We start from the raw sequence: 25,550 nt of genomic DNA on the forward strand, positions 1-25,550 counted from the left end.
AATCCTTATGGAACCTTCTTGACACTTGTTTAATACTTCATTAGCAATCTAAACATCCCTATAACTCGTCCTCAAGGCCTTACCAACCAATCCTTAACGCAATAATTTACGAAATCTTTCCTAAGCCCCACTTATACTCCACTTGTCCTTATCAATCCTTATTTCATCAATTCATATAACTTCAAAATCTTAACGTATGCATTCTAAGACCACTAAATATCCGTCTTATAGTCTTAAGAACTTCCTGTTACCCTTGAGCTCGCATTGGTTCATTCACTACACGACGACATGAAATTTCCAAGGTGTAACAGTCATTAACTCATTGATGCTTTATTCTTAAAAGAAAACTTCCTTACTCAACCAATTAAGGATTACGTGAATTCTGGCAAATTAAATTGTTTGCAAGAAAAGAAAGATGTGATTATTAATATTTAATAGTTACGGGATTGAGGAGTTGATCACTTGGAAAGCATCGTTTCTCTTTTCTATCCCACTTAATTAAGCAAATTGAATAAAATTTAAAGATTTTTTTTTTATTTTCCAAGATTTTAATCTGTTAATTGTTAAAAAGTTTTAAAATTTATTTTCTATTGTATAGTTGTGTTAAATCATTAAATCTAACTTTATATTTTCAGAATAACTTTTTTTTTTACTAAATAAGATCAAGAGAAATTTAATGGTAATTTAAGAATTACTAAATAAATTTGATCGATAGAGTACTCTTCCGGTACAAAATGAGTTCTTCAAAGTTATTATCATCACCATTTTAGATTATCTTTGTGCATAGTTATTTTTATTAGATGACATCATCACTATTAACAAAAAATTTTAGCATTTTTAAAGGGCTCAAAATTATTATATTGACCAAATTGATTGTGTCAACCTAAGTAAAAATGAAATAAAGTAGGGGAAAAATAAGACATAGAAAAAAGATATGCTATAAAAAAGGGTTTCAAAGTATCTTAATTTATTGGCATATACTTTGATACATTAAGTAATAAATATCAACTTTAAGGACAATTTGAAAGAGCAAACCAATTTGATTGGGCCAACCAAATAGTTACAATGTAACTAAGTACTACAAAATTCATTACATTGCCCCTTATATATATAGTAAAAGATATGCTATAAAAAAGGATTTCAAAATATCTTAATTTATTTGCATATACTTTGATACATTAAGTAATAAATATCAACTTTAAGGACAATTTAAAAGAGCAAACCAATTTGATTGGGCCAACCAAGTTACAATGTAACTAAGTACTACAAAATTCATTAAATTTCCCCCGTAATATATAGTAGTAATATTAGGTACATTGATAAATCTTATTGAGCTAATATTTAAAACTAATGTTTATTTGAGCTAGTTGCGAATTTAAATGGGAAAATAACTCATATATACGCCCAGGCATGCCTTTTAGCCTACTGTATCATTAGTGTATAGATATTGTATCTGTTTTGTATAACTATATATAAACATTACAAAGAGTATATTATAATGTATATGATTGGTATTATCATGTATAAACACCATATACTATGTATCTATTTTATATTACCATGTATAAACACTGTATACTATGTATATACAATGTATCCAAACAAGGAGGTGGCTGACTCATCATTAGGGCTGGGCATAAAATACCGAAAACCAAATTACCGAACCGAACTGGCTATTTCGGTAATTCGGTTTTCGGTTCGGTTTTTGGGACTGAAGGTATAAAATTCGGTATTTCGATTTCGGTATTCGGTAATTACAACTATACCGTTCAGTAATTTGGTAAATACTGAATACCAAAATTTTAACCAATAATTAATAAAGCCTAAAAGCTCATTTAATAAAATTGAACGCCCAGCCCAATAGCCATAGCCCATAGGCTAGGCCTACCCACCAGTACACACTTCACAGTGTAAATCTAAAATCCCTAACAAGCTGGCACATTACCCATCTTTTAGTATATCAATTGCGAGATCTGTCAAGGGGGTTTTTTCTTCTTTTTTTTTTCCCCTGGAAATTGGTTATGTATGCCAATTTTAATTAGGAACATTGATCAAAGTTTTTAGTCATGCGACCTTGCTATGCTGGAGTGAAAGTCTAATCTTTATGACCTTTTAGAAATTAAGATATGATTTTCTTTTAAGTTTGTAGCAGTTTAATATTTATATGTGAGAGATTTTTGTTACTCTCTATGTTCCAATTTGTTCTTATGTCACTTGTTGCATAAATGCTTAGGAACACTTGCCTTTAAATTAGAAAGGCCATATAAATCACAGTGAAAGATCACCTAATTTCACTTTGAAAGCACAGAATACATGATACAGTGGGACTTCGATTTCAATATGGTATTACCGAATACCGTACCGAACCGAACTTTGATTTATCGATTACCGAACCGAAGTTTGAAAGTTCGATATTTGATATATACTTTCAATTACCGATTACCGAACTACCGAACCCGAACTTTGAAAATACCGAACCGAATACCTAACGGCCAGCCCTACTCATCATCAGCAAGCAAGAAGCTAATAGTATTTTTGTCTACCCTTTATAATGGTTGCTAAACCCACATTAAAAGCCATAACTATCAGGGTATTCTTAGATGACACTCTTCTTCCCCTGGTGAATCAAGTTCCATAATTAGCAATGCCAAGATCCAAGGATAAATAAATTCTTCAATTAAATTTTTTCAAGAAAAGTTTTACAATCTATCTTGTGAAATATTTTAAATCAGACCTGAGAGTCGGTTAGGTGGCCATTTTCAAACAACTAAAGGAGAATATTGAATATGTGAGGATGAGCTTTTTCAATCTCATCTAGCAGCACTATAGTGAACGGCTTTCTTCTAATAGCTTCAGTAAGAGTGGCAGTATAACTTTTACAAGGATGCACAGAATCTCCATTTCGAGATCTGAAAAAATTATTGCTTCAATCCCCAACAATAACTTAGCTATTTGAAAAAAGGGGATAAGATTCAACGGGTAATGAAAAGGCTATGACGGACTATCCGGGTTATAAAGTAAGAATTGTGCTAAATTTTGTAAACTAGATGACTGAAGGGTATTGGGCCGTATTATCCCCATTTAGATATCTATGAGGTCTAATATGATGAACATTTTTTTTTTGGTTAAATAGAATCTATATATAAACACAAAATCATACATAGTTTGGAGACATAGTCTCCACAGAAGGCTCAGTTTGAGCATATGATGCCAGAACATTGTTTAGATTACAGGTCAAAATACTTCTAATAAAAGAAGTTCCCAAAATGTCTGTCCAGACAGCTTCATTAGCATACACCGGCGGAACTGCCACAAAACAAGTTCTGTCCGAAAAAAATTCCCTTTAGCTCCTTCTTTTACCAAGTGGTCAGTCACCCTATTCTGCTCGCGGTATGTGTGCATGACTACTGAATTCCTCAGCTTCTGGATTAGCCACCTGCGTTCATCAATAATTGGGTTATAAATAGAGTGCCCATGAGTAAGCATTGATATAACCTCTGTGGAGTCAGGGGCGGATTTACCTTATGCCGAGGGGTGTCACGCGACACTGCTTCGTGAAAATTTTACTAAATATGTGTATATATAACCAAAACACAGAACCAAAAACCTATTAAATAAATGTCATGACACCGTTTGGTACAACGAACTGCGCAATTTATTTGGTTAGGTGCCTCAAGTTTAAGCTTGAGGCCGCGAGTTCAAATCTCTGCAGCTCCATTTCATTCTTATTTTTTTTTTTCTCCTCATTTGTTTCAAACAAATACATGTACTGTTAACTGTTGTAGATGCTTCCATCGTTAATCGTTGTACTATTTGTTTTCCTTTACTTTTCCTTTTACCTTCTTTCTCGCAGGGCAATGTAATTGATTAAGAACAATTTGCGAAATCAACAAAGTAAGGAATTGTTTAGTCGTTTAATTCCCTATATATGAAAAGTACGACTATTTAATATTATTTCTAATGAGGTTATTTTGAGTGCATTTACGAAAAATCGAAACTCATTGAGAGAGTTGTAGTAATATATATATATATATATATTTTGTTTATTTATTCTCATTATAAAATGTGACACTGCTTGCCGAAAATCCTGCGTACGCTACTGTGGAGTCAGTATTGACTTGCAAAGCAGCAAGGTTGTGAGTCCACGCCATTGTCAATCCTTCGTGGAGAGCTTGCGTAATATGATGAACATGATATAGGAGGAAGTATGAAATTGAGAAAGTTGGAAAAGAAATTGGCAGAAGGCAACTTTTTTATTTTACTTGCTTTATTTTGATATAGCTTTAGAATCCTTGGATTAATATTCCATATCGAATGTGATATAAAATTATACCAAGATTCCAAAATAAAATACTTAACTCATTATATTTATATCGAAAATAAAAAAAGTAAACAAAGGATAAAACACTATCAAGTTTAATTTTATATAGGGATTATTTTCGCATACACTGACAATCATTAAATTTTGCTTGATGCTTCCTTCAATCCTCCAAATCATGACAATGCAGGATTAAAATCATCTAAACTCTATTGTATTTAACTGAAATTCTACTTCCTATAAACCAATTCACTTGAGTTGGCTTATCCCGTTTTCAATTTTAAATGCCGAAGGCCATCTGCTATTCTAGTTACTCTTGACCTTACTAAACTGCATTTGATAATTTTCAAATGAAACATTCTCATTTTTCAACTAACATTGCATTTACAGATCACTAACACATATCAAAACCAGTTCAAATACGGAAGGTCAGTCATGAGTGTTGCATTTACAGGCAAGAAAACCATGATGGGTAGAACACTTAGCTCATCAATGAAATTAGCCAAGTAACATAAGCACACTAACTTCCTATATATATTTAATTCAAGCGTCACTCTATTTACAGTACTACCTCGAATATCAGAAAAGAAATCCTACGTCTTAATTGTGTGGTCAAAACCAAAAAGATGAGCAGAAACATGACTAGTACTACTGTAGTAATGCTGGTTTTATTAATTACCTGCAGTGCGGTTATGAAAGAAAGCAGTGCTCATTCTTGTAGCAGTACTTTCTTTTCAGCATTGATTCAGCTGATACCTTGTAGGGCATCGGTTGCTCCGTTCAGTCCGATGCCACCAACCGAGGCATGCTGTGCTTCGATCAAGGCGTTAGGGCAGCCATGTCTGTGTGTTCTTATCAATGGCCCTCCGATTTCTGGTGTTGATCGAAACATGGCCTTGCAGCTTCCTGATAAGTGCACTGCCAACTTTGAACCATGTAAAACATCTCTTTTATCTCTATATTTTCCACTTTCAAGTGTGTTTGGTATGACAGAATCGTTTTTTTATTATGCAAAATGTCTTCTAGAAAAATAATTTTTGGTGTTTGGTTGGAGAGTGAAATATTAAAACAAATCTAGTAAAGATCGATACAAATATTACTAACAAATAAACTTGATACTACTTAGATGGAAATTTTGTGTATTAATGTTGATGACAACGTCTCGTGGTTGGAAGAAGTGGTATCAAATTCAAAGTAAAAAATTTTGTAACGAAAATGAAGTATGCATTTGAGGGAAGTTTCCCCTTTTTGGTGGAAATTGTATTTTCCTTGTCAACATTTTCTGATAACCAAATACCAGAAAGTGATATCTTAATGAAAAATAATTTTTCCCGTATTCAAACGCACTATAATTAATTCAAAAAGAGCATATAAACAACTATTACTCCTTACTATCATTTTTCCTGAACAAAGCCTATTTTGTTCCAAAATTTTGTTCTCTCTTTTTGCAGGTGAATTTGGAAAGTAAGACTACTCCTAGATTCAAGTAGTTGTGGACAAGGAAGAAGTATAGAATAAATGTGCAGGGGAGCTCGGCTTAGGACTGCTACTCTGAACAAGTAGTTTATGAACAATTGAAATATGTACTAAATCAAAGTGTTTAATTAATTGTTATAGTTTATTTAGCTTGTCTTAATATTGTTATAATATTCAATATAAGTACTATGTAATGCAAAATGTTTCACTTTTGATCTCAGAGCAGAATCTGGCCTGGCCACTTCTATTTTGAGTTTTTGACTTATGGACCTTTAAACACATATTCCACTCAAGAACTGCAGATAAAAGGCCTTCATGGTGGACAAGTTTTAACAGTCCATTGTAGTATTTTAAACACATACACAGAGCCAAACGCAGCGGAATATTAAAATAGGAACTTACCTTCAGTCATAGTTGTTCAAGTGTCGTGGAGAATTGCCTTTGATCTAGTGCCGACTTGCAACCCTGAAAAGAATAGTAAAAAACCCTATAGTCTTCTAGCCTATGCATTTTTGAATACTGGAATGATGGGGTCACAGACGTATTTATAGGTAGGCTAGGGACTCTTAGACAAAAACTTTAACCCTAGAAATTTCTCCATAAAATATGATTACCCTCAGGACTCCTAATAAAACGTTTTCTCTCATCAAGAAAACTTCCGGATATGCATAACTAAAAATATTATCTGCTATATTTATTATTTACTTGGAAGACAAGGTAAATAATTTATTACCATAATATGTGGGCCACATTAAATGTCTCCAAAAGAGACGTTATTCTCACATTCTCCCACTTGACCAGCATATATAATCAGATAATTGTTTGAGTGATAATCATGGCCATAAACTTTATTCACTCGACTAAATTGCTATGCAACAATCACTTCAACTAAAACACATTACTAAATGAATCATGGTGGTCATGCTCTTAACAAACACTTTCTTTCATGTATTACGATGTATAGTATATTTCAAAAAGTGTCCAACTTTATGAATAAACTTAATATAAGTCATTCAGAGTCCAACTTTATTGATCCACTGATTACAACATAATACATGAAAATCAAAATGTGCACTGTCATGTATAACAAAGAAATGATAGTGTCTAGACAAAGTGTTAGAGAACAAAGCAAGACTAAAATGAGTTACTAAGACCCATACGGGTTACATGATCATTGAAAATGTTAGCTAGTAAACCCTTAGTGATAGGATCAACAATCATCAAATTAGTACTAACATGTTCAAAGCTCACATCTTGATTCTTGACATAGCCTGTAACCATCAAATACTTTATGGCGATGTGATTGCTTCGGCAACCACTTTTATTATTCTTTGAAAAGAATACTACGGCTGAATTATCACAAAAAATTCTCAATGGCCTTGCAACAAAATCGACAACTCTAAGGCCCGAAATGAAATTCTTCAACCACAAAGCTTGTGATGTAGCTTCATAACATGCTATAAATTCAGCTATCATTGTGGATGTTGCAACAATGGTTTGCCTAACACTCCTCCAAGATACATCACCTCCATCAAGAACCAAAATGTATCCAGAAGAATATTTACCAGAGTCTTTGCATCCACCCAACTCAGAGTCTAAATATCCAATGACCTCCAATGAGTCAGGATATTTGTATGTGAGCTTAACATCCTTGAATCCTTGCAAATATCTCAAAGCCCTTTTACCATCTATCCAATGATCAAGACCAGAGTTACTTTGATATCTGCCAAGCATTCCTACTACAAAGGCAATATCAGATCTAGTGTAGACCTGTGCGTATATAAGGCTCCCAAAAAGTGAAGCATAGGGAATGCCTTTCATTTGGTCTTGTTCTAACGCATTTTGTGGACATTGATTCAATAAGAATCTGTCACCTTTAATGATGGGTGTTGCTATAGGTAAGCAATCCTTCATTCCAAATCTTTACAGAATTCTTTCAATATAGACCCTTTGAGATAGTCCAAGTTATCTTTGAGATCTATCTTTGTGAATCTCTATGCCAATGACGTAGAAGGCTTCACCCATATCCTTCATTTCAAAATTCTGAATAAGAAACCATTTTGTCTAACGCAACAATCCTAAATCACTACTAGCAAGTAAAATATCATCCACATGTAGGATTAGGAAAATATATTTGCTCTCACTTATCTTAAGGTATATATGCTGATCAATGATGTTCTCCATAAATCCAAATAAAAAGACAACACCATGAAATTTTATATACCATTGGCGGGAAGTCTGTTTTAGTCCATAAAAGTATTTATTCAACTTGCAAACAAGGTGACGTTTATCCTTATCACAAAAACCTTTAGGTTGACGTATGCATACCTCATCTTCAAGATCTCCATTCAAGAAAGCCGCTTTCGCATCCTTTGATGTAGCTTTAAATCAAAATGAGCTACTAATACCTTGATTATTTTAATGAATTCTTCTTTGAAACTGGAGAGAAGGTTTCATGATAGTCAATGCCTTCTTTTTTAGTAAAACCCTTGGCTACAAGTCTGGCTTTATATCATTCAATATTACCAGATGAGTCTCTTTTGGTTTTATAAACCCATTTAGATCCTATAGTAGAGACTTATTCTGGTAATTCAACGAGATTCCAGATTTTATTCTTGGCCATAGATTCCAACTCTTTTTTCATGACATCATACCAGAGTGTGGAGTTCTCTCCACTCATGGCTTGTGAAAAGGATCATGGATCATCTTTTAGTCTAATATCATGATCAGACTCTTGAAAGTATACAACATAGTCACTAGAAATTGTTGGTTTGTGAACTCTCGAGGATTTTCTTACTCCCACTGGTTCAGACACTCCTTTAATGGGTTCAGGTAAAGTGGGTTGGTCTCAATGCGTCTCCTCATGTGGTGGTGGCTCTTGAACTTGTTGCTTTTCAGACAATTCATGAGAATTTGTCCGAACAATCAAGTTCCCAGTATATAAAGGTACCACAGGTGGTTCCCTTATTTCTTTCAATTCCAGCACTTGAGTTGAACCACTCCCACTTCATGTTCCTCAAGAAATTTAGCATTTCTAGCTTCAACAATTTTAGGAGAATGAGAAAGACAATAGAACCTAAATCCTTTAGAGTTAACCACATAGCCTATAAAGAATCCGCTTATTGTTCTTTTATACATTTTTTTTAGTTGTGGGTTATAAGCCCTCACCTCAGTTGGACATCCCCAAATGTGTAAATGGATTAAACTAGGTTTTCATCCTTTCCACAATTCAAAAGGCGTCTTGGGGACAGCTTGGATGGAATCTTATTTAAAATACACACAACGATTTTTAAGGCTTCACTCCATAAGGATAAAGGTAAACTTGATCTGCTAATCATGTTTCTCACCATGTCCATTAATGTGCAGTTCGTTCGGTCTGCCACACCATATTGTTGTGGTGTTCCTGGTATGGTATATTGAGCAATTATAACTTCACTTTCAAGGAACTCAACAAATGGGCCTTCAACTTTTCCCTTATTTGTGTACCGACCATAATATTCTCCACCCTGTCAGACCTTACAATTCTGATCTGAGCTCCTGTTTGTTTTTGAACTGCTTTTTTGTAAACTTTAAAAGCATCAGGTGCTTCTGATTTGTAAAACAGAAAATAGAGATACCTGTATCTTGAATAGTCATCAATAAATGAGATAAAATATCTCTCACCATTCAAGCAAGGAGTAGGAAAAAGTCCACAAATATTTGTATGTATGTTCTCAAGTAATGAGAACTCCTTTTGGCATCTTTAGTGAATTTGTTGTTCTACTACGCTTTATGCAATTCACACAAGTCCCAAAGTCAGAAAAATCAAGAGCTTCTAGAACTTCGTCATCAACCAACCTTTTGATTCTATCAATAGATATATGTCCTAATCTCTTGTGCCAAAGACTTGATGAATTCTCATTGATAATACATCTCTTAGTGCCAATTTCTTTATCATGCAGAGTTACAACATTACATTCATTTGTGGGGTATATCTCAAATTCAAACAATCGTCCATCCAAATTTCCAAAACCAATAACTTTATTATCTTTCAAAAAATGAAAATTGAAATCATAACCTGCAAGTGATACTCTTGAAAGAGAAATTAAATTTCTAGAATACGATGGAACATAAAAAGTTTTTTCTAAATCTAATTGAAAACTGTCTTTCAAAATGAGCCTATAAGTCCCACGCCTTCCACATATGATGGCAACCTATTGCTAGAATAAACCTTTTGTTCACGTCCCATCGGTTTCCTTAAAGTTAGAAAACCCTGCATGGTTTTGGCAATATGAGTTGTGGAGCCATAATCGATCCACCATGTATTATCAAAAACTTCATTAAAATTAGATTCATAACATACAAATGTAAATTACCTTTCTTCTCAAGCCATTTCTTGTATTTCGGGCAATCTTTCTTCCAGTGTCCCTTCTTTCTGCAGAAACGGCAAGCATCTTTATCAATAATGCCTTTCTTCTTCATGGGAACACTTTTGCCCTTCTTCGCATTTCTCTTATCATGAGTCACCAAATTAACACTTTCAGGTATATCATGATTCAACCTCTCCTCTTTTTGAACACACATGGTCAAGAGTTCATTAATTTATCATTTATCTTTATGTGTGTTGTAAGATATCTTGAACGGACCATATTCCGCAGGAAGAGAGTTGAGGATAAAATGCACTAGAAATGGTGCAAACATATCAACCTTAAGGGAGTTGAGTTTTGCGGTAATGTCTCTCATCTCCATAATGTGCTTGCGCACTATACAACTTCAATCAAAGGTCATGCTTGAGTGCCTCTTCATAAGAGTGCTAGCCAGCGCCTTGTCAGAGCATAAAAATTGTTCTTCAATTGCCTTTATGTAAACTTTGACCTTATCGCTACCAGGGATGGAACCCCTAATGTTTTGGCTTATATGAGCATCAAGCTCAAGCGATTAGGTCGCTCCCACCGCTCATAATAAGCCTTAGCCTTTGGCATACTTGATTGCCGAGCTCCGTAACATGGGATGGTAACTCAAGTGGAAGAACCATCTAAACTCATGTTACGCCAAAGGTTAAGTCTTATTCAGAGCGGTTGGAGCGACCCAATCGCTTGATGCTCATAAAGGCTCATATAAGCCAAAGCATTAAAGGTTTTATTATTGATAACGATAAGCTCAAAGCTTACATGAAGACAATTGAAGAACAATTTGTAAGCTCTGACAAGGCACTGGCCAGCACCCTTATGAAGAGGCTCTCAAGTATGACCTTTGATAGAAGTCGTACAGTGCGCGAGCACGTCATAGAGATGAGAGACATTGTTGCTAAACTCAAGTCCGTTAAGGTTGATATGTCTGCACCATTTCTAGTTCATTTTATCCTTAACTCTCTTCCTGTGGAATATGGTCGGTTCAAAATATCTTACAACACACATAAAGATAAATGGTCAATTAATGAATTCTGACCATGTGTGTTGTAAGATATCTTGAACGGACCATATTCCGCAGGATGAGAGTTGAGGATAAAATGCACTAAAAATGGTGCAGACATATCAACCTCAAGGGAGTTGAGTTTAGCACCAATGTCTCTCATCTCCATAATGTGCTCACGCATTATATGACTTATATCAAAGGTCATACTTGAGAGCCTCTTCATAAGGGTGCTAACCAACACCTTGTCAGAGCTTACAAATTGTTCTTCAATTGCCTTCATGTAAGTTTTGACCTTATTGCTTTCAGGGATGGAACACCTAATGCTTTGGCTTATATGAGCCAGCTTTATGAGCATCAAGCTCAAGCAATTGGGTCGTTCCCACAACTCATAATAAACCTTAGCCTCTGGCGTACTTGATTATGTTAGTTTAGGTGGTTCTTTCAGCACCCTAAAGTGAGAAGGACTTTCTCCTTCCATTCAATAAAGTTGTCATCAGACGACATCGGAATTCGAGCATTCTCGTTAAAGATAGCAATAGGAAAAGTTGTATAAACTGCAAAACAAGGATGTACACGTAAGCTATGAAGTACAAACCATCAAGTGAATCGCATATATACCAATTCTAAGCAAATTCTAAACCTTCCTGTGGGCAGAGCTTGCAACATCATGCATAGAATTTCCTTAAGTTTATTAGACTAGTAAACCAAAATAAAACTAGAAAACAATTCGTACTTGTGGGCATAGGAAAATTTTCAAACTAAAGGTTTACTATCTCATTCCAATTAATCGCATCAAAGTAGTTACCTCCCTGTGGGGCCGGGTTACCATTTTAATGAAATAACTGGACGAAATGGGTGTCGTTATAATTTTTTAATCACTAAACTTTATGCGATTAAATAACTTAATTTCTTTTATATCAAGTACTCAAGAGCCATTGTAGTATTTTAAACACATACACAGAGCCAAACGCAGGGGAATATTAAAATAGGAACTTACCTTCCGCTATAGTTATTCAAGTGTCGTGAAGAATCGCCTTTGATCTAGCCGCCGACTAATAGTAAAAAACCTAGAGTCTTCTAACCTATGCCTATCATAATTTTTTGAATACTGGACTGATAGGTTACATACGTATTTATAGGTAGGCTAGGACTATTAGACAAAAATTTTAACCCTAGGGACTTCTAATAAAATGTTTCCTCCCATCCAGAAAACTTTCGGATATGCATAACTAAAAATATTGTTTTCTATATTTATTATTTACTTGGAAGACAAGGTAAATAATTTATTATCATAATATGTCGGTCACATTAAATGTTTTCAAAAGAGACGTAAATGACATAAGATACCTACTTAAGACTCTTTATTATAAATTATATAGATACTTTTTTTTATTCACAAAACGTAACGATACTTTACTAAACATGACAGATTTTCATATATTTTTGGTTTTTTCCAGAAAATAATTTTTTTAAAAAAAATTAATTTTTTTTTAAAAAACAATTATTTTGCTCAAAGGTTTAAAAATTTACCTAAATTTTTTCTGTATGAAAGCTGTATGAAATGTGTATGTGTGAGCGAAATTTTTAATATAGTTTTCATACACAAAATTGTGAGCGAAAACTTTAAGCCTTGAATATTGTGTGAAAGTTGTTACAATGTTGTTGTAGTTGTATTAATTTTTCAGAAACGTAATATGAACTTTATATACAAAAAATGGGAATGAAATTCTAAGTCTTGAGCGAGATATACACAGTTCATACCATTCTCATACATAAGATTTTGAGCGCAATTCTTAAGCCTTGATCGAGATATACACATTTCATACGTTTTTCATACAAAATTTTGAGCGAACTTTTTAAGCCTTGAGCAAGATATACACATTTCATACACAAAAATTTGAGCGATTATTTTAAGTCTGGAATGTTGTATCAAAGTTGTACACAATGTTGTTGTAATTGTATTAATTTTACAGAAATCTAACATGAACTTTATACACGAAAATGTGAGCGAAATTCTAAGCCTAGAGCGAGATACAAATTTCATACCATTTTCATACACACAATTTTGAGCGGATTTTTAAGCCTTGAATGAGATATACACATTTCATACATTTTTCATACCGTTTTCATACACTAAATTTTGGGCGAACTTTTTAAGCCTTGAGCGAGATATACATATTTCATACAACTTTCATACATAAATTGTTGAGCGAAAAAAATAATTTTTTTAAAAAAAGTATGTTTTGTATAGGATTTGTAATGTTATGTTTTGTAAATAGAAAACTATCGTCACGTTTTGTAAAGATTTCTCCTTAATATATATATATATATATATATATATATATATATATATATATATATATATATATGTACTTTACCGTATTCTCACATCCAAATGTTTGTTCTTTTTTGTTTAAAAAGCGGCTAAATGTTAAATAGCTTTGAAACAGTAACGAAATATTAATTAGCAATCTGAAAATTGACTGCTCAAGCCTGACTAGCGAAATTGACCTCTGGCGACCCCCATCTGCTTTGGCAAAGCTCAAGGTCTAATTTTGGTGTCAATATATATTCAAATTTAGGCGCTTTGGATTAGAACAAATACAAAGATTGTTCTCTTTAAAGGAAAAAAAATAAAGTAACATCATATGGACTTGTATGTAGTACTGTCAGATCCCCAAACTGCCAAAAGCTATTCAAGAAGATATGAAATTAGAGTCTAGCCACTTCATGGCTTAATTCTTAATGATTTTGACTTAAGCAGGTGTTAGCCTTCTTTCCTAAAAAGGTTTTCGGGCCTCAACTCCGTTTGGATTGAAGAATGAGCATTGAGAAATTATATAAACGATACTAAGCAGTTTGAAATTGAGGCATATTTATTGTTAATTTTTTTTTTTAAGGGTGATTGGAGGAACAAAGGCACAATCACTTCACTGCATTTTGAAAGTAGCACAAGTATAAGTATAACCGGTCGTTAAACCATTTTTTCAATGTCCATATACGGAGATTTGAACGCAAAGTTATCTAGAATGGAGTTGTAGCTCACTAGTACAAAGAGTGCCTGAATTTTATTGGTGTAACATTTGATTAGCATTACAGCCTTCCATATTCTCAAGCTGCCTCCCTCACCCACCCAATAAAATCAAAGAATGTCAGTAAATGTTCTTTTTCTTCTTCTTTGAATTATTGTGTAAATAAAGGCAAGTCTGGTAGGAAATGTGTTACTAAATGATTATTTAAATGAGATTCACGATTTATTACTATTGAAGATATACTTGCATTGGTCCATATGTGGAGAAATTTTCAAAAGGGTAACAGGGAATGACACTAACTAGACCTAATATTCTTTTGTTGTCTAAGAAAATGGTAATTCGCCAGCCAAAACTTATAAAATGTTACAGGGGGTGAGAACCTAATTTCGCTACAACTAACACGTTCCAGATGTTGGACATGGCCGTGGCTGCTCCAGCTATGAAAGAAAAGAATGGGCGCAACACTTTATTCTCCTAACCATGAAATATAGAGTCCGCAACTTAAGTGGCCCAAAGAGTGAGTTCGGATATCAAAATAATCCAGTAAAAAAAAAATGTAACCAAACTACCCTTTACGCACTAAATTAGTGCGCAATATGGGTTATATTTTTTTGGCACAATTTTAAAGCTCTCAAATTCACGTTTTTTCATACTTTAACCAAAAATTAGTCATGTTTCAAAACTCCAAAATATCAATATTTTATATAGAACTTGATATCTTTTTTTGCGGACAATAATGTCAGCTCATTACATCAAGTTTACCTAAACGTTTGGATTGTCGTTTTAGGGGTTGTAAAGTGCCCCGAAGTAAGTTTTGTTTGTTTGGATCTTGTTATCTTTAGGTTTAAGTCTTTTATTTTATAAGGTTTTGATTTAAGTGTTTTATTTTTTAGTCAAGGCATTACTTTATTTCGAATGTACAAATAAAAATATTATATTCAATAATAATTCATCCACTACGAGAGATTCAAAATAATTCAAAAATAATTCATTACAATAACAAAATAATACATCATTCTTTACAATAACAAAATGTTTAAAATAATACTTCAAGTATGAGAGGCTCTTCTACTACGAGACATACTTGCACCACCATGGCCTCAGAGGCTACACAAACGCTTATCATGCCAAATCCTTACACGTAGAGCACCTGCGAGAGTATGTCCTATCATTGACATCCATTTGATTGTGAATCCGAGTTCGTACGTTAACCCTAATTTTACATATATACTCCTTGTTAGCAACCATTGAAAATGGCTCGTTTGGCCAATAAGCTTGATCACCAAGTGGGTAGAAGTGGCCGGCATATGCTTTAGCGTAACTTTTGACGTTGTATTCCGATGCCACATAACTTGATACCATTTTTCCAATTGCCTCAAAACACTTGACGGCATGAGAACACGGCATGTGGTATGTTTTCCACTTACCACAACTACATGTTCTCGTGCCCACATAAACAGTATGTAAGTTTCCTCCCCGACCTTCGTAATAACCTGTCTTGACTTCATATATATGTTCAGCACAATTATACTCGGTCATCTTGTGCAACTCACATTTTTTCTTGTTATGCTCCATCATTTTTGAAGATTTTGGCATCCATCTCCCACCCTCTGCTACTATGGCTTTGGCATGCTTTGTTCTTGTCACAAACCGCTCCACAACTTGCATGAAAGTCATTCTCACCATTGCAGTAACGGCCAGTCCCCGAGCAGATTTTAGCAAACCATTGAATGACTCTGAGCTATTTGTTGTAAGCATCCCCCATCTCCTTCCTTGATCAGTATGTAATGTCCATTTTTCAACTTCGATTACCTTCAACTAATTATATGCTTCTGGACTCACTTCCTTGATCGTCTCCATCCTCACAAACCATTTTTTTTGTTTATGCTCCATCGCAGCTGCCTAAATCAATTTGTTGAGTGTGTCGTTTCCAAACTTCATTTGAAAATTTGCCTTAATGTGCCTTAAAAAATAACGATGGTAAGCAAAAAGAGGTTGTCACCCCTCCAAAGTAGACATATTGTGCAATATGCCTTGATTTCGATCAGATAGCACGCATATGCCCATACGATCCTTAATAATATACCACCTCAAATGTGTCAAAAACATCCCCCATGTCTCGTTGCTTTCGTTAGCTGCAATTGCAAAAGAAAGAGAGAATATCGACCCATTGGCATCCATTCCTATTGCAATCAGTAGCTTAATGTAGTATACACCATATACATGTGTGCCATCTATTGATATGACTGGTCGGCAGTGAGCAAAACCATCAATACATGGTTTAAATGTCCAACACAAAGTTGAAAATATTACCAGGCAGAAGCCTCCATTCTACAACAGTACCAGCATTGAATTTTTGTAGAGCTATCATATACCTTGGCAATGTCTGGAAAGATCCCTACCAATTTCCATAAATCATCTCAAACGCACGCCTACACCCAAGATATCCCTTTCTCTTGCTTATTGTTTTATGATATACTATCTTAACATTTCTAATGCAATCTTTGATGGGGATCCTATACAAGTTTGAACAAATAACATTTAGCAATGATAATTTAATTGAATGTAAGAATTATAATGAACTAGGTCGAATAGTTTACCTAGGGATTTCGGCAATGTCTTTAAGTAGCACTTGAGAAATCATATTTATATCTAAATTAAAATGATCTGCTCGATTCTCTCCCATATCACAAGTATGATGTTTGTGGAATTTTGTGATAACCCACATACCATCGAGCTTAACAGTTCCCCGAAGCATCGATTGATAACCTTGATACTGTCGTCCACAAACTAGTCTCCATATTTTTCTGGTTGAATCATCAACCCTATACTCCCTCATTTCCTTATAACTATAAATTTTTACTGCCCTTTGCAATGCCTTTTTTTATTCGAACATCATCCCTTTTTCAAGGTAGCAATCATCGTTTATAAGACAGGCCTGTCTCCCTGGCCACCTGCGGGCATGACGCAGTGTCCACAAATAAAAGCACGTCAGGGCGAATATTGTACTGAGTATGTAAAGCATATTCAACATCATAATAGGAGCATAAGAGACAACATAAGAAACAACATAAGATGGGAGAATCGGGAGATAGTAAAGACATCATCATCATTACTTACTTACTTGTCTTTCATAGAGACCTTCCATTTCTAAAGCGTGCTCGTATACATACATACATTTACATTCGTATTCGTATTCATATTCGTATCCATACCATACCCGACCATGAAGGTTCGGTGTTTCGCATACCCGGCCATGACAAGGCTCGGTGATCATACATACCTGGCCCTACCAAGGCTCAGTGGCATCCATACCCAACTACAGTGGTGCGCGCGCATTAGGTATCATACCCGACTATATAAGCTCGGTGTCACATGATAGTCATGCATACTTAAACACGTATACATAAGGGTCCATAAGTATCATCAACGTCACTGCCATTATCATTTTTGTTACGTCTATCCTTGGAGGAACAACTATCGTATAAAGTATGCAATGGAATCATGAAAGTATCGAGAATCATGAGCTTTAGTAGCTTTGGAGATAAAATCATTTGGAGGACATTATGGAACTCAAAAAGGGTATATATATATAGCCAAGGAACCATGCCTTATTGAAAGAAACGTTAGCCTTACATACCTCTTTGTCTTCTCAACTATCTAACGTTCACCGCTGAAGCTTGAAAAATCTACATTTAGAAGGATTCATGCCATGGTTAGGCCTTAATGACACTCTTAAATTCAAACTAGAATAATTCATAGTCTAATGAAAATTGGCCAGCATTTCCCCTATTTCGTCAACTTCCACTATATCACAAAACAAATCCCAACAACCACAATAACATCCATAATACACTCATAATATCCAATTCAAGTAATCGCATTACATTAAGCCTTCAATATTCACCACCATGTTCAACTCATATTAGCGACTTCATGCCCATTTTAGCACATTTTCATATAATGCTTCTGCATCACCATTATTACTTTCCATAACATGGTTATATTCATATCATACTAAGAATCATGACTACATATAGATTACTACTCATAAACATCATAAAAGTTACATTTAGACTTCATTTTCTACTTTCTTCCTCTACCCAAGTCTATCAACCTCTCCATAGTCCGAATAACATAAATTGATCATAAAACTTACCTTTGATTGAGTAGGAATAACCCTTGGATGGAAATACTTCACTTGAAGAAAAACCCTAGCTTCAATCCATAAAGTTTTCTTGACTCTAGCAACCCTTAAGAGCTTCCTTATACTTTATTCCCTTAGATTAATGATATGAGCCTTGGATCTCCTTTGGATTCTTGTATATGAAATGTATGGAATGTTCTAGAGACTTGGAGAGAAGTGGAGAAGTGTTAAAATGAAAATAATGAAGTAGGATCACATTTATACACTTGAGAATAACTCAGCTCGTCGGGTGTTATACCGACACTTATACGGTCCGTATAACATTGTACGATCCGTATAAGTGGTCGTGGTTCACCATCAGGGAAATCATCTTCCTGTTGGGGGTTATACGAACCCCTTATACGGAACGTATAACTTTATACAGATCGTATAAGCGGTCGTATACTCCACTTCCTTGAAATGGTTTCCGTCGTTTCGTTCGATCTCCAATCCTTATGGAACCTTCTTGACACTTGTTTAACACTTCATTACCAATCTAAGGAGAGTTACAACTCTTCTTTAACACATAATTAAGTCAACATTAGCTCGGTACTTTACGGAACTTTTCCAAAACACCACATATACTTTGCACTTCTTAAGGAACTTTCTCCTCTTACTTCTAACATCTTTCAAAACTTAACTAGGATCGTTAAATAACCTTTCTTACTTATAGAAACACCGTATTTATCTCACCCTACATTAGTCTATCTATCATATGACGACACGAAATTTTTCCGAGGTGTAACATTCTTCCCCCCTTAAGAACATTCGTCCTCGAATGTTAGGTACTCGGGGATTTTATAAAATAAAAAAATTCGCCAGAGTTTCCCCTATAATATGGCACTACCATCCTGCACAGCAACCCAAAATACATCGCCTCATAGGTCTACAACAACAACGACAAATACCGTGGTCACACACGACCAAGAAAACATCAAGAAAAGCATTACATACCTGAGGATAATGGCGTCTAAGCCTGAGTCTCCTCTGAGGGTGAAAATAAATGTGGGTACCGGAATTTCATGTCTTCTTCGACTTCCCAAGTCATTTCCTCTCTATTATTATTATTATTCCATAAAACTTTAACTGAAGCTGCCTCTTTGGTTCTGAGCTTTCGTACTTGCTTATCTAAAATGCCAATGGGGACTTCTTCATAAGACAATTGCTTTGTAACTTGAACATCATCTAATGGTACTATTCTACAAGAATCTCCAATGCACTTACGAAGCATTGATACATGAAAGACTGGGTGAACTGACTCCAACTCAGGAGGTAGATCTAATTTGTAAGCCACTTTGCCTACTTTGCGCACAATCTCATAAGGCTCAATGTATCGGGGGATAAGCTTCCCCTTTTTGCCAAATCTCATTACGCCCTTCATCGGCGACACCTTTAAGAATACCCAATCTTTCGCTTGGAACTCTAAGTCCCTGCGTCGATTATCTGCATAGGACTTTTGACGACTCTGAGCTGTTAATAATCGATCCTGTATGAGCTTAACTTTCTCTATAGCTTGTTGGACCAAGTCTGGCTCTATCAATTTAGTCTCTCCTACCTCCAACCACCCAATTGGGGATCTACCCTTTCACCCACATAAAGCCTCATATGGTGCCATTTGGATGTTAGAATGATAACTATTATTATAAGCAAACTCAATAAGCGGTAAATGATCCTCCCAACTACCTCCCAAATCCAATACATATGCCCGTAGCATATCCTCAAGGGTCTGAATGGTACGTTCGACTTGTCCATCCGTCTGTGGGTGAAATGTCGTGCTAAGGCTCACATGAGTCCCCAAACCCTGTTGGAAAGATTTCCAAAAATTTGCTGTAAATTGAGTCCCTCTATCGGAGATAATAGATAGTGGAACACCGTGAAGCCGCACTATCTCTTTAACATAAAGCTTTGCATAATCTTGTGCTACATATGTAGTCCTGACCGGTAAGAAATGAGCTGACTTCGTAAGTCTATCCACAATCACCCATATAGAATCATACTTATGTCGGGAACGGGGTAAGCCTGTAATGAAGTCCATGTTAATTACTTCCCATTTCCAAGTTGGAATTTTTATAGCTTGCAACAATCCGCCCGGCTTTTGGTGTTCGATTTTCACTTGCTGACAGTTGGGACATTGAGCTACAAATTCGGCTATATCTTTCTTCATCCCATTCCACCAATATACAGATTTAAGATCATGATACATTTTCGTTGCTCCTGGGTGGACAGAATAACGGGAATAATGAGCTTCTCTCAATATTTGGTGGTGTAATCCTGCAACATCAGGAACACATAACCTGCCTCGGAATCGCATAAACTTCCCATGGATCTACGGCTAAGAGCATCAGCCACAACATTTTCTTTTCTAGGATGATACAGGATGTCAACATCATAGTCTTTCAATAATTCCAACCACCGCCGTTTCCGCAAATTCAACTCTTTCTGCTTGAAGATATACTGAAGGCTCTTATGATCTGTATAAATATCCATATGGACACCGTACAAATAATATCTCCACATCTTTAATGCATGAATCACTGCAGCCAATTCAAATTCAAGATCATGGGTAAGATAATTCTTCTCATGTTTCCGTAACTGTCTGGAAGCATACGCAATCACCTTACCATGTTGCATCAACACACAGCCTAGCCCAATGCCTGAAGCGTCACAATACACAACATAACCTTCCGATCCTTCTGGACGTGTCAGGACTGGGGCAGAAGTTAATCTATCCTTTAGCTCTTGGAAACCACGCTCACAAGTATCTGTCTATTGAAATTTGGCTGATTTCTGGGTTAACTTCGTGAGTGGTGTAGAAATAGAAGAAAAGCCTTCTACGAACTTCCTGTAATAAACTGCTAAGCCCAGAAAACTACGAACCTCCGTAGGAGTTGTGGGCCTTGGTCAAGTCTTCACGGCCTCAATCTTCTGGGTATCTACCCGAACACCATCGACTGAAATGATATGCCCCAAAACGGTCACTGAGTTCAACCAAAACTCACACTTAGAAAATTTGACAAATAATTCTCGAGTTTGAAGAACTCTAAGAACGATATGCAAATGATCCGCGTGTTCTGCCTCGGACCTAGAATACACCAATATATCGTCAATGAATACAATCACAAATAAATCTAGGAAGGGCCTGAACACGTTGTTCATCAAATCCATAAATATTGTCGGTGCATTAGTTAGCCCAAATGACATCACTCGGAACTCAAAGTGGCCATATCTTGTCCTGAAGGTTGTCTTAGGGATATCTTTCTCCCTAACTCTCACTTGATGATACCCGGATCTCAAATCTACCTGGATCTCAAATCTATCTTTGAAAACCATTTGGCACCTTGTAATTGATCAAATAAGTCGTCAATCCTTGGAAGATAATATTTGTTCTTGATCGTCACTTTATTCAGTTGCCGATAGTCAATACACATTCTCAAGGAGCCATCTTTCTTTCGTACAAAAAACACGGATGGTCCCCACGGGGATGAACTAAGCCTAATAAATCCTTTCTCGAGCAAGTCTTTCAATTGCTCCTTCAACTCTTTCAACTCTGCGGGAGCCATTCTATAAGGAGGGATAGATATGGGCTTTATATCTGGTAGCACATCGATAGCAAAATCAATCTCCTGCTCTGGAGGGAGGCCTGGAAGCTCTTCCGGGAATACATCCGGAAATTCATTCACCACGGGGGCAGACTGAAGAGCTTGCGGTTCAGCTTCTACATCTTGAACCTGAACTAGATGGTAAATACAACCTTTTGTGATCATTTTCCTTGCCTTAATGTAAGAAATAAACCTACCTTCTGGTGACGCGGTATTCCTTTTCCATTATAAAACTGGTTCTCCCGGAAATTGGAGGTGAACCATTTTCACTCTACAATCAACATTGGCATAGCAAGGAGCCAGCCAATCCATGCCCATGATAACATCAAAATCCACCATTTTTAACTCATGTAATTCAACCATAGTACGATGGTCACAAATCACAACAACACAATTTCTATATACTCGACTAGCTATTACTGGCTCACCAACGGGGGTAGATACCTCAAAGGGTTTGATTGACTCCGGTTTGACCCCAAACCGTCCCGCAATATAAGGAGTAGCATATGAAAATGTGGAGCCCGGATCTATCAAAGCATATACATCATGAGAAAATACCGATATTATACCTGTGACAACATCAAGAAAAGACTCAAGATCTTGGCGTCCAGCTAAAGCATATATATGGTGCTGAGGACCGCTAGAACTGGGGGCTCTCCCCCTACCTCTACCATGGCTAACTGTCATATGTGAACCTGGCCCCATAGGGCGTATAGATGATGAAGATCTGGATACCGATCCTGAAGGCTGGGTCCTACCCCTACTACCAACCGAGGGGCAATCAGGCATAATATGGCCTGGCCGACCGCATGCATAGCAACCCACTGAACCTAGTCGACACTGGCCCCAATATAACTTCCCACACTGGGAACATCGCGGAACGGGTGGCCTCGCCTGACCCGAATCACCCCTGAACTGGGAACTTGAAGCCCTGAAACTCTGACTCGGCCCGGAATAAGTAGATCTATCAAATCTTTGGCCTGTAAACCATGGAGGCGCACTAGTCATAGCATGGCCTGAATGCCTAGAAAACTGCTGTCTCGTCTCGCCTCTAAACTCACTCGTCGGACCCGAAGATCTAGCTCTCTTGTTATACCTTCTATCATGCTCACGCTCACTTCTTTGCTATTGTTGGCTTTCTTTCAAGTTCTGGGCATGGGCTTGAATGCGTGAGATATCCATATTGTCCTGAAGGGACGCAGTCAAGCACCTATCTATCAAATGTGGCCCTAGGCCTCTCACAAATCGGTGCACTCGGTCACCCATATCCGCTACCATGGCCGAAGCATACCTAGCCAAAGAATTGAAGCGGAGACTATACTCTAAAGCACTCATACTCCCTTGCCTAAGATTCAGGAATTTATCGGCTCTAGCCCGCCGAACCTTTGGAGGCAAGTAATGTCGGAGGAAGGCATCCACAAATTCTTGCCATACTGGGGGGAAGTGCATTGGCTCCCCGTGAAGCCATCCAAATTGTATACCAATGAACCGCGACATCCCTCAATCTATAGGATGCTAACTCCACCGATTCAACGTCTGAAGTATGCATTAACCGAAGTGTCCTTAACATCCCATCAATAAAATCCTGAGGGTCCTCTTCCGGCTTTAACCCGAAATATTCCGAAGGGTTCAAGCTAATAAAATCACGGGACCTCGCACTAACAACCCTATAACCTTGCCCTGTACCTTGCCGCTGAGTTTGGGCGGCAACCAACTGAGTAAGCAAATGAATGGCCTCTTTTACATCTTGGCTCGAAGCATCCGGTGGAGGAGCTGGAGGGGCTGGAGCTGGGGCTGAGGCTCCCTCATGCTCCTCAGAAATAGGCACTGAATGGGAGGACTGAGATCGAGCCACATTCTGGGACTCACCCTCCTCAATATTCGTTGGCGGTGCTCTTTCAGCCCACTTTTCTGCCACTGTCTTGCCCTTTTGGGCTGCCATAGCCTTTCTCTTTACAGGCATTTCTGAAATACATAACACACAGTTAAGGAAAGAAAAGTCCTTATATCATAGCTCTATCGCACGATCTTATGAAGAAAGAAGGTCATTCATTCCTAAAATGCCCGCATCCTCCTGTTTATAAGTGTGGCGCGCAACACACCCATAAACAAGACTCTACTAGACACGGCTCGTAGACACACCCTAGGACAGAACTGCTCTGATACAACTTTTGTCACGACTCGACTTGAGGGCCATGACGGGCACCCAGTGCTAACCCACCTGGGTACCTCTTATCGTACATTCATATTCACATCTAGGTGGACCACATAGCTTATTCATGGATGTTATACATCAACAACGCTAAACTCATTGGGCACCAACACATTTATACCATCATTGACAACTATGCCACATCAATATACATAAGCCGACGAGGCCATCAAAATGATAAACAAAATATAAGCCGACAAGGCTTCAAGACATCTAACCATTTACAACTATCACACCCCAAAACCCACCTTGGACGTAACAGGCATCCGATGCTAGAAACAACACCGAAAGCACCTTATAAAATAATTAAACATCAAGTTCCTTTTTAATAATCTTTCCTTATTAAATTAAACAAAGTTATAAGTAACTGCATATATGAGGATCACAATTATGAAATAAAATCAGCGGAAGTCTAATATAAGTAAATAGTCATAAACGTGGCAAACACCCATTAAGTCATACGAGACTTTGACAATCTACCCACAATTCTGACAACTATTTATGGAGCTTCTAACAGACACAACAATCATCTAACTTCGGGACGCAGCCCGGAAATCTAGAATACTAAATGAAACAGGAAGTTTCCCACGAACAAGGGTGTGGGCTCACCAAATCAACAGCAGCAGCAAGTTCTCCTAAGCGTCGAGAGTATCACGAACCTAATCTTCTCCGTTACCTAACAAACCATCAAAAACAACAATGGTATGCCTGAGTAGTTTCGTACTCAGTGAGTGCCTCGGGGACAACAAGTAATATAAAATTAAAATATGATAATACATAAAGAAATCAGTTCTGAAAAGATAGTATAAAAACAGTCATTCCACTTTATGATTCTTAATATCATTTGTTAAACAGTTTAAAAAGCCATTAATCCATATAAAAATAGTTATTCAGCTTGGGTATCTCAATAAGAATTATCAAAACCAATTATAAAGTCTTTTGTCAAGTTACAACTTCAATTATGCCTTTCAAATTGATCATGATTGTCAACAACAGTTCCATGAGAGAATAAGAATATCACACATGCCAATACAGGCCCAAGAATCAATCACATCGAAAGGATGACCGTAAAGGTTCCCTAAACACAGCGCACCACACCGGAATATGTAATTCTCGGTGGCTATCCTTTCTCCCGAATAGCTAGGCATAAACCACACTCCGGGTAGCGAACCCGGTAGTGGCCACTCTTCCTCCCGAATGGCTAGGCAATTACCACACTAGGATCCATAGTAGTTACCCTTCCTCCCGAGTAGCTAGGTCAAACACAACAACAAAATTCATAGCTTAGAAGCCGATTCACAATTTGTCTCAAAGTAGTCACTCCTTCAAATAG

The 25,550-nt window shown here is 36.6% G+C and overlaps 2 protein-coding genes across 2 annotated transcripts; one reads left to right on the top strand and one right to left on the bottom strand.

The window, feature by feature from the left end:
• The first annotated feature begins 4,875 nt into the window (after positions 1 to 4,875).
• On the top strand, positions 4,876 to 6,014 carry LOC132599774 (protein LIM1). The gene is made up of 2 exons (XM_060312992.1): positions 4,876 to 5,254; positions 5,770 to 6,014. The coding sequence occupies exons 1-2, from the start codon at positions 4,945 to 4,947 to the stop codon at positions 5,784 to 5,786; spliced, it is 327 nt and encodes a 108-aa protein (XP_060168975.1). The 5' UTR covers positions 4,876 to 4,944; the 3' UTR covers positions 5,787 to 6,014.
• A 914-nt stretch (positions 6,015 to 6,928) lies between these two features.
• Positions 6,929 to 7,615, bottom strand: LOC132644142 (secreted RxLR effector protein 161-like). Its single transcript, XM_060360720.1, has one exon. It carries the CDS (start codon positions 7,613 to 7,615, stop codon positions 6,929 to 6,931), a length of 687 nt encoding a protein of 228 aa, XP_060216703.1.
• Positions 7,616 to 25,550: the final 17,935 nt, after the last annotated feature.

The sequence above is a fragment of the Lycium barbarum genome, chromosome 6, assembly GCF_019175385.1.
Source record: "Lycium barbarum isolate Lr01 chromosome 6, ASM1917538v2, whole genome shotgun sequence".
Lineage (NCBI taxonomy): Eukaryota > Viridiplantae > Streptophyta > Magnoliopsida > Solanales > Solanaceae > Lycium > Lycium barbarum.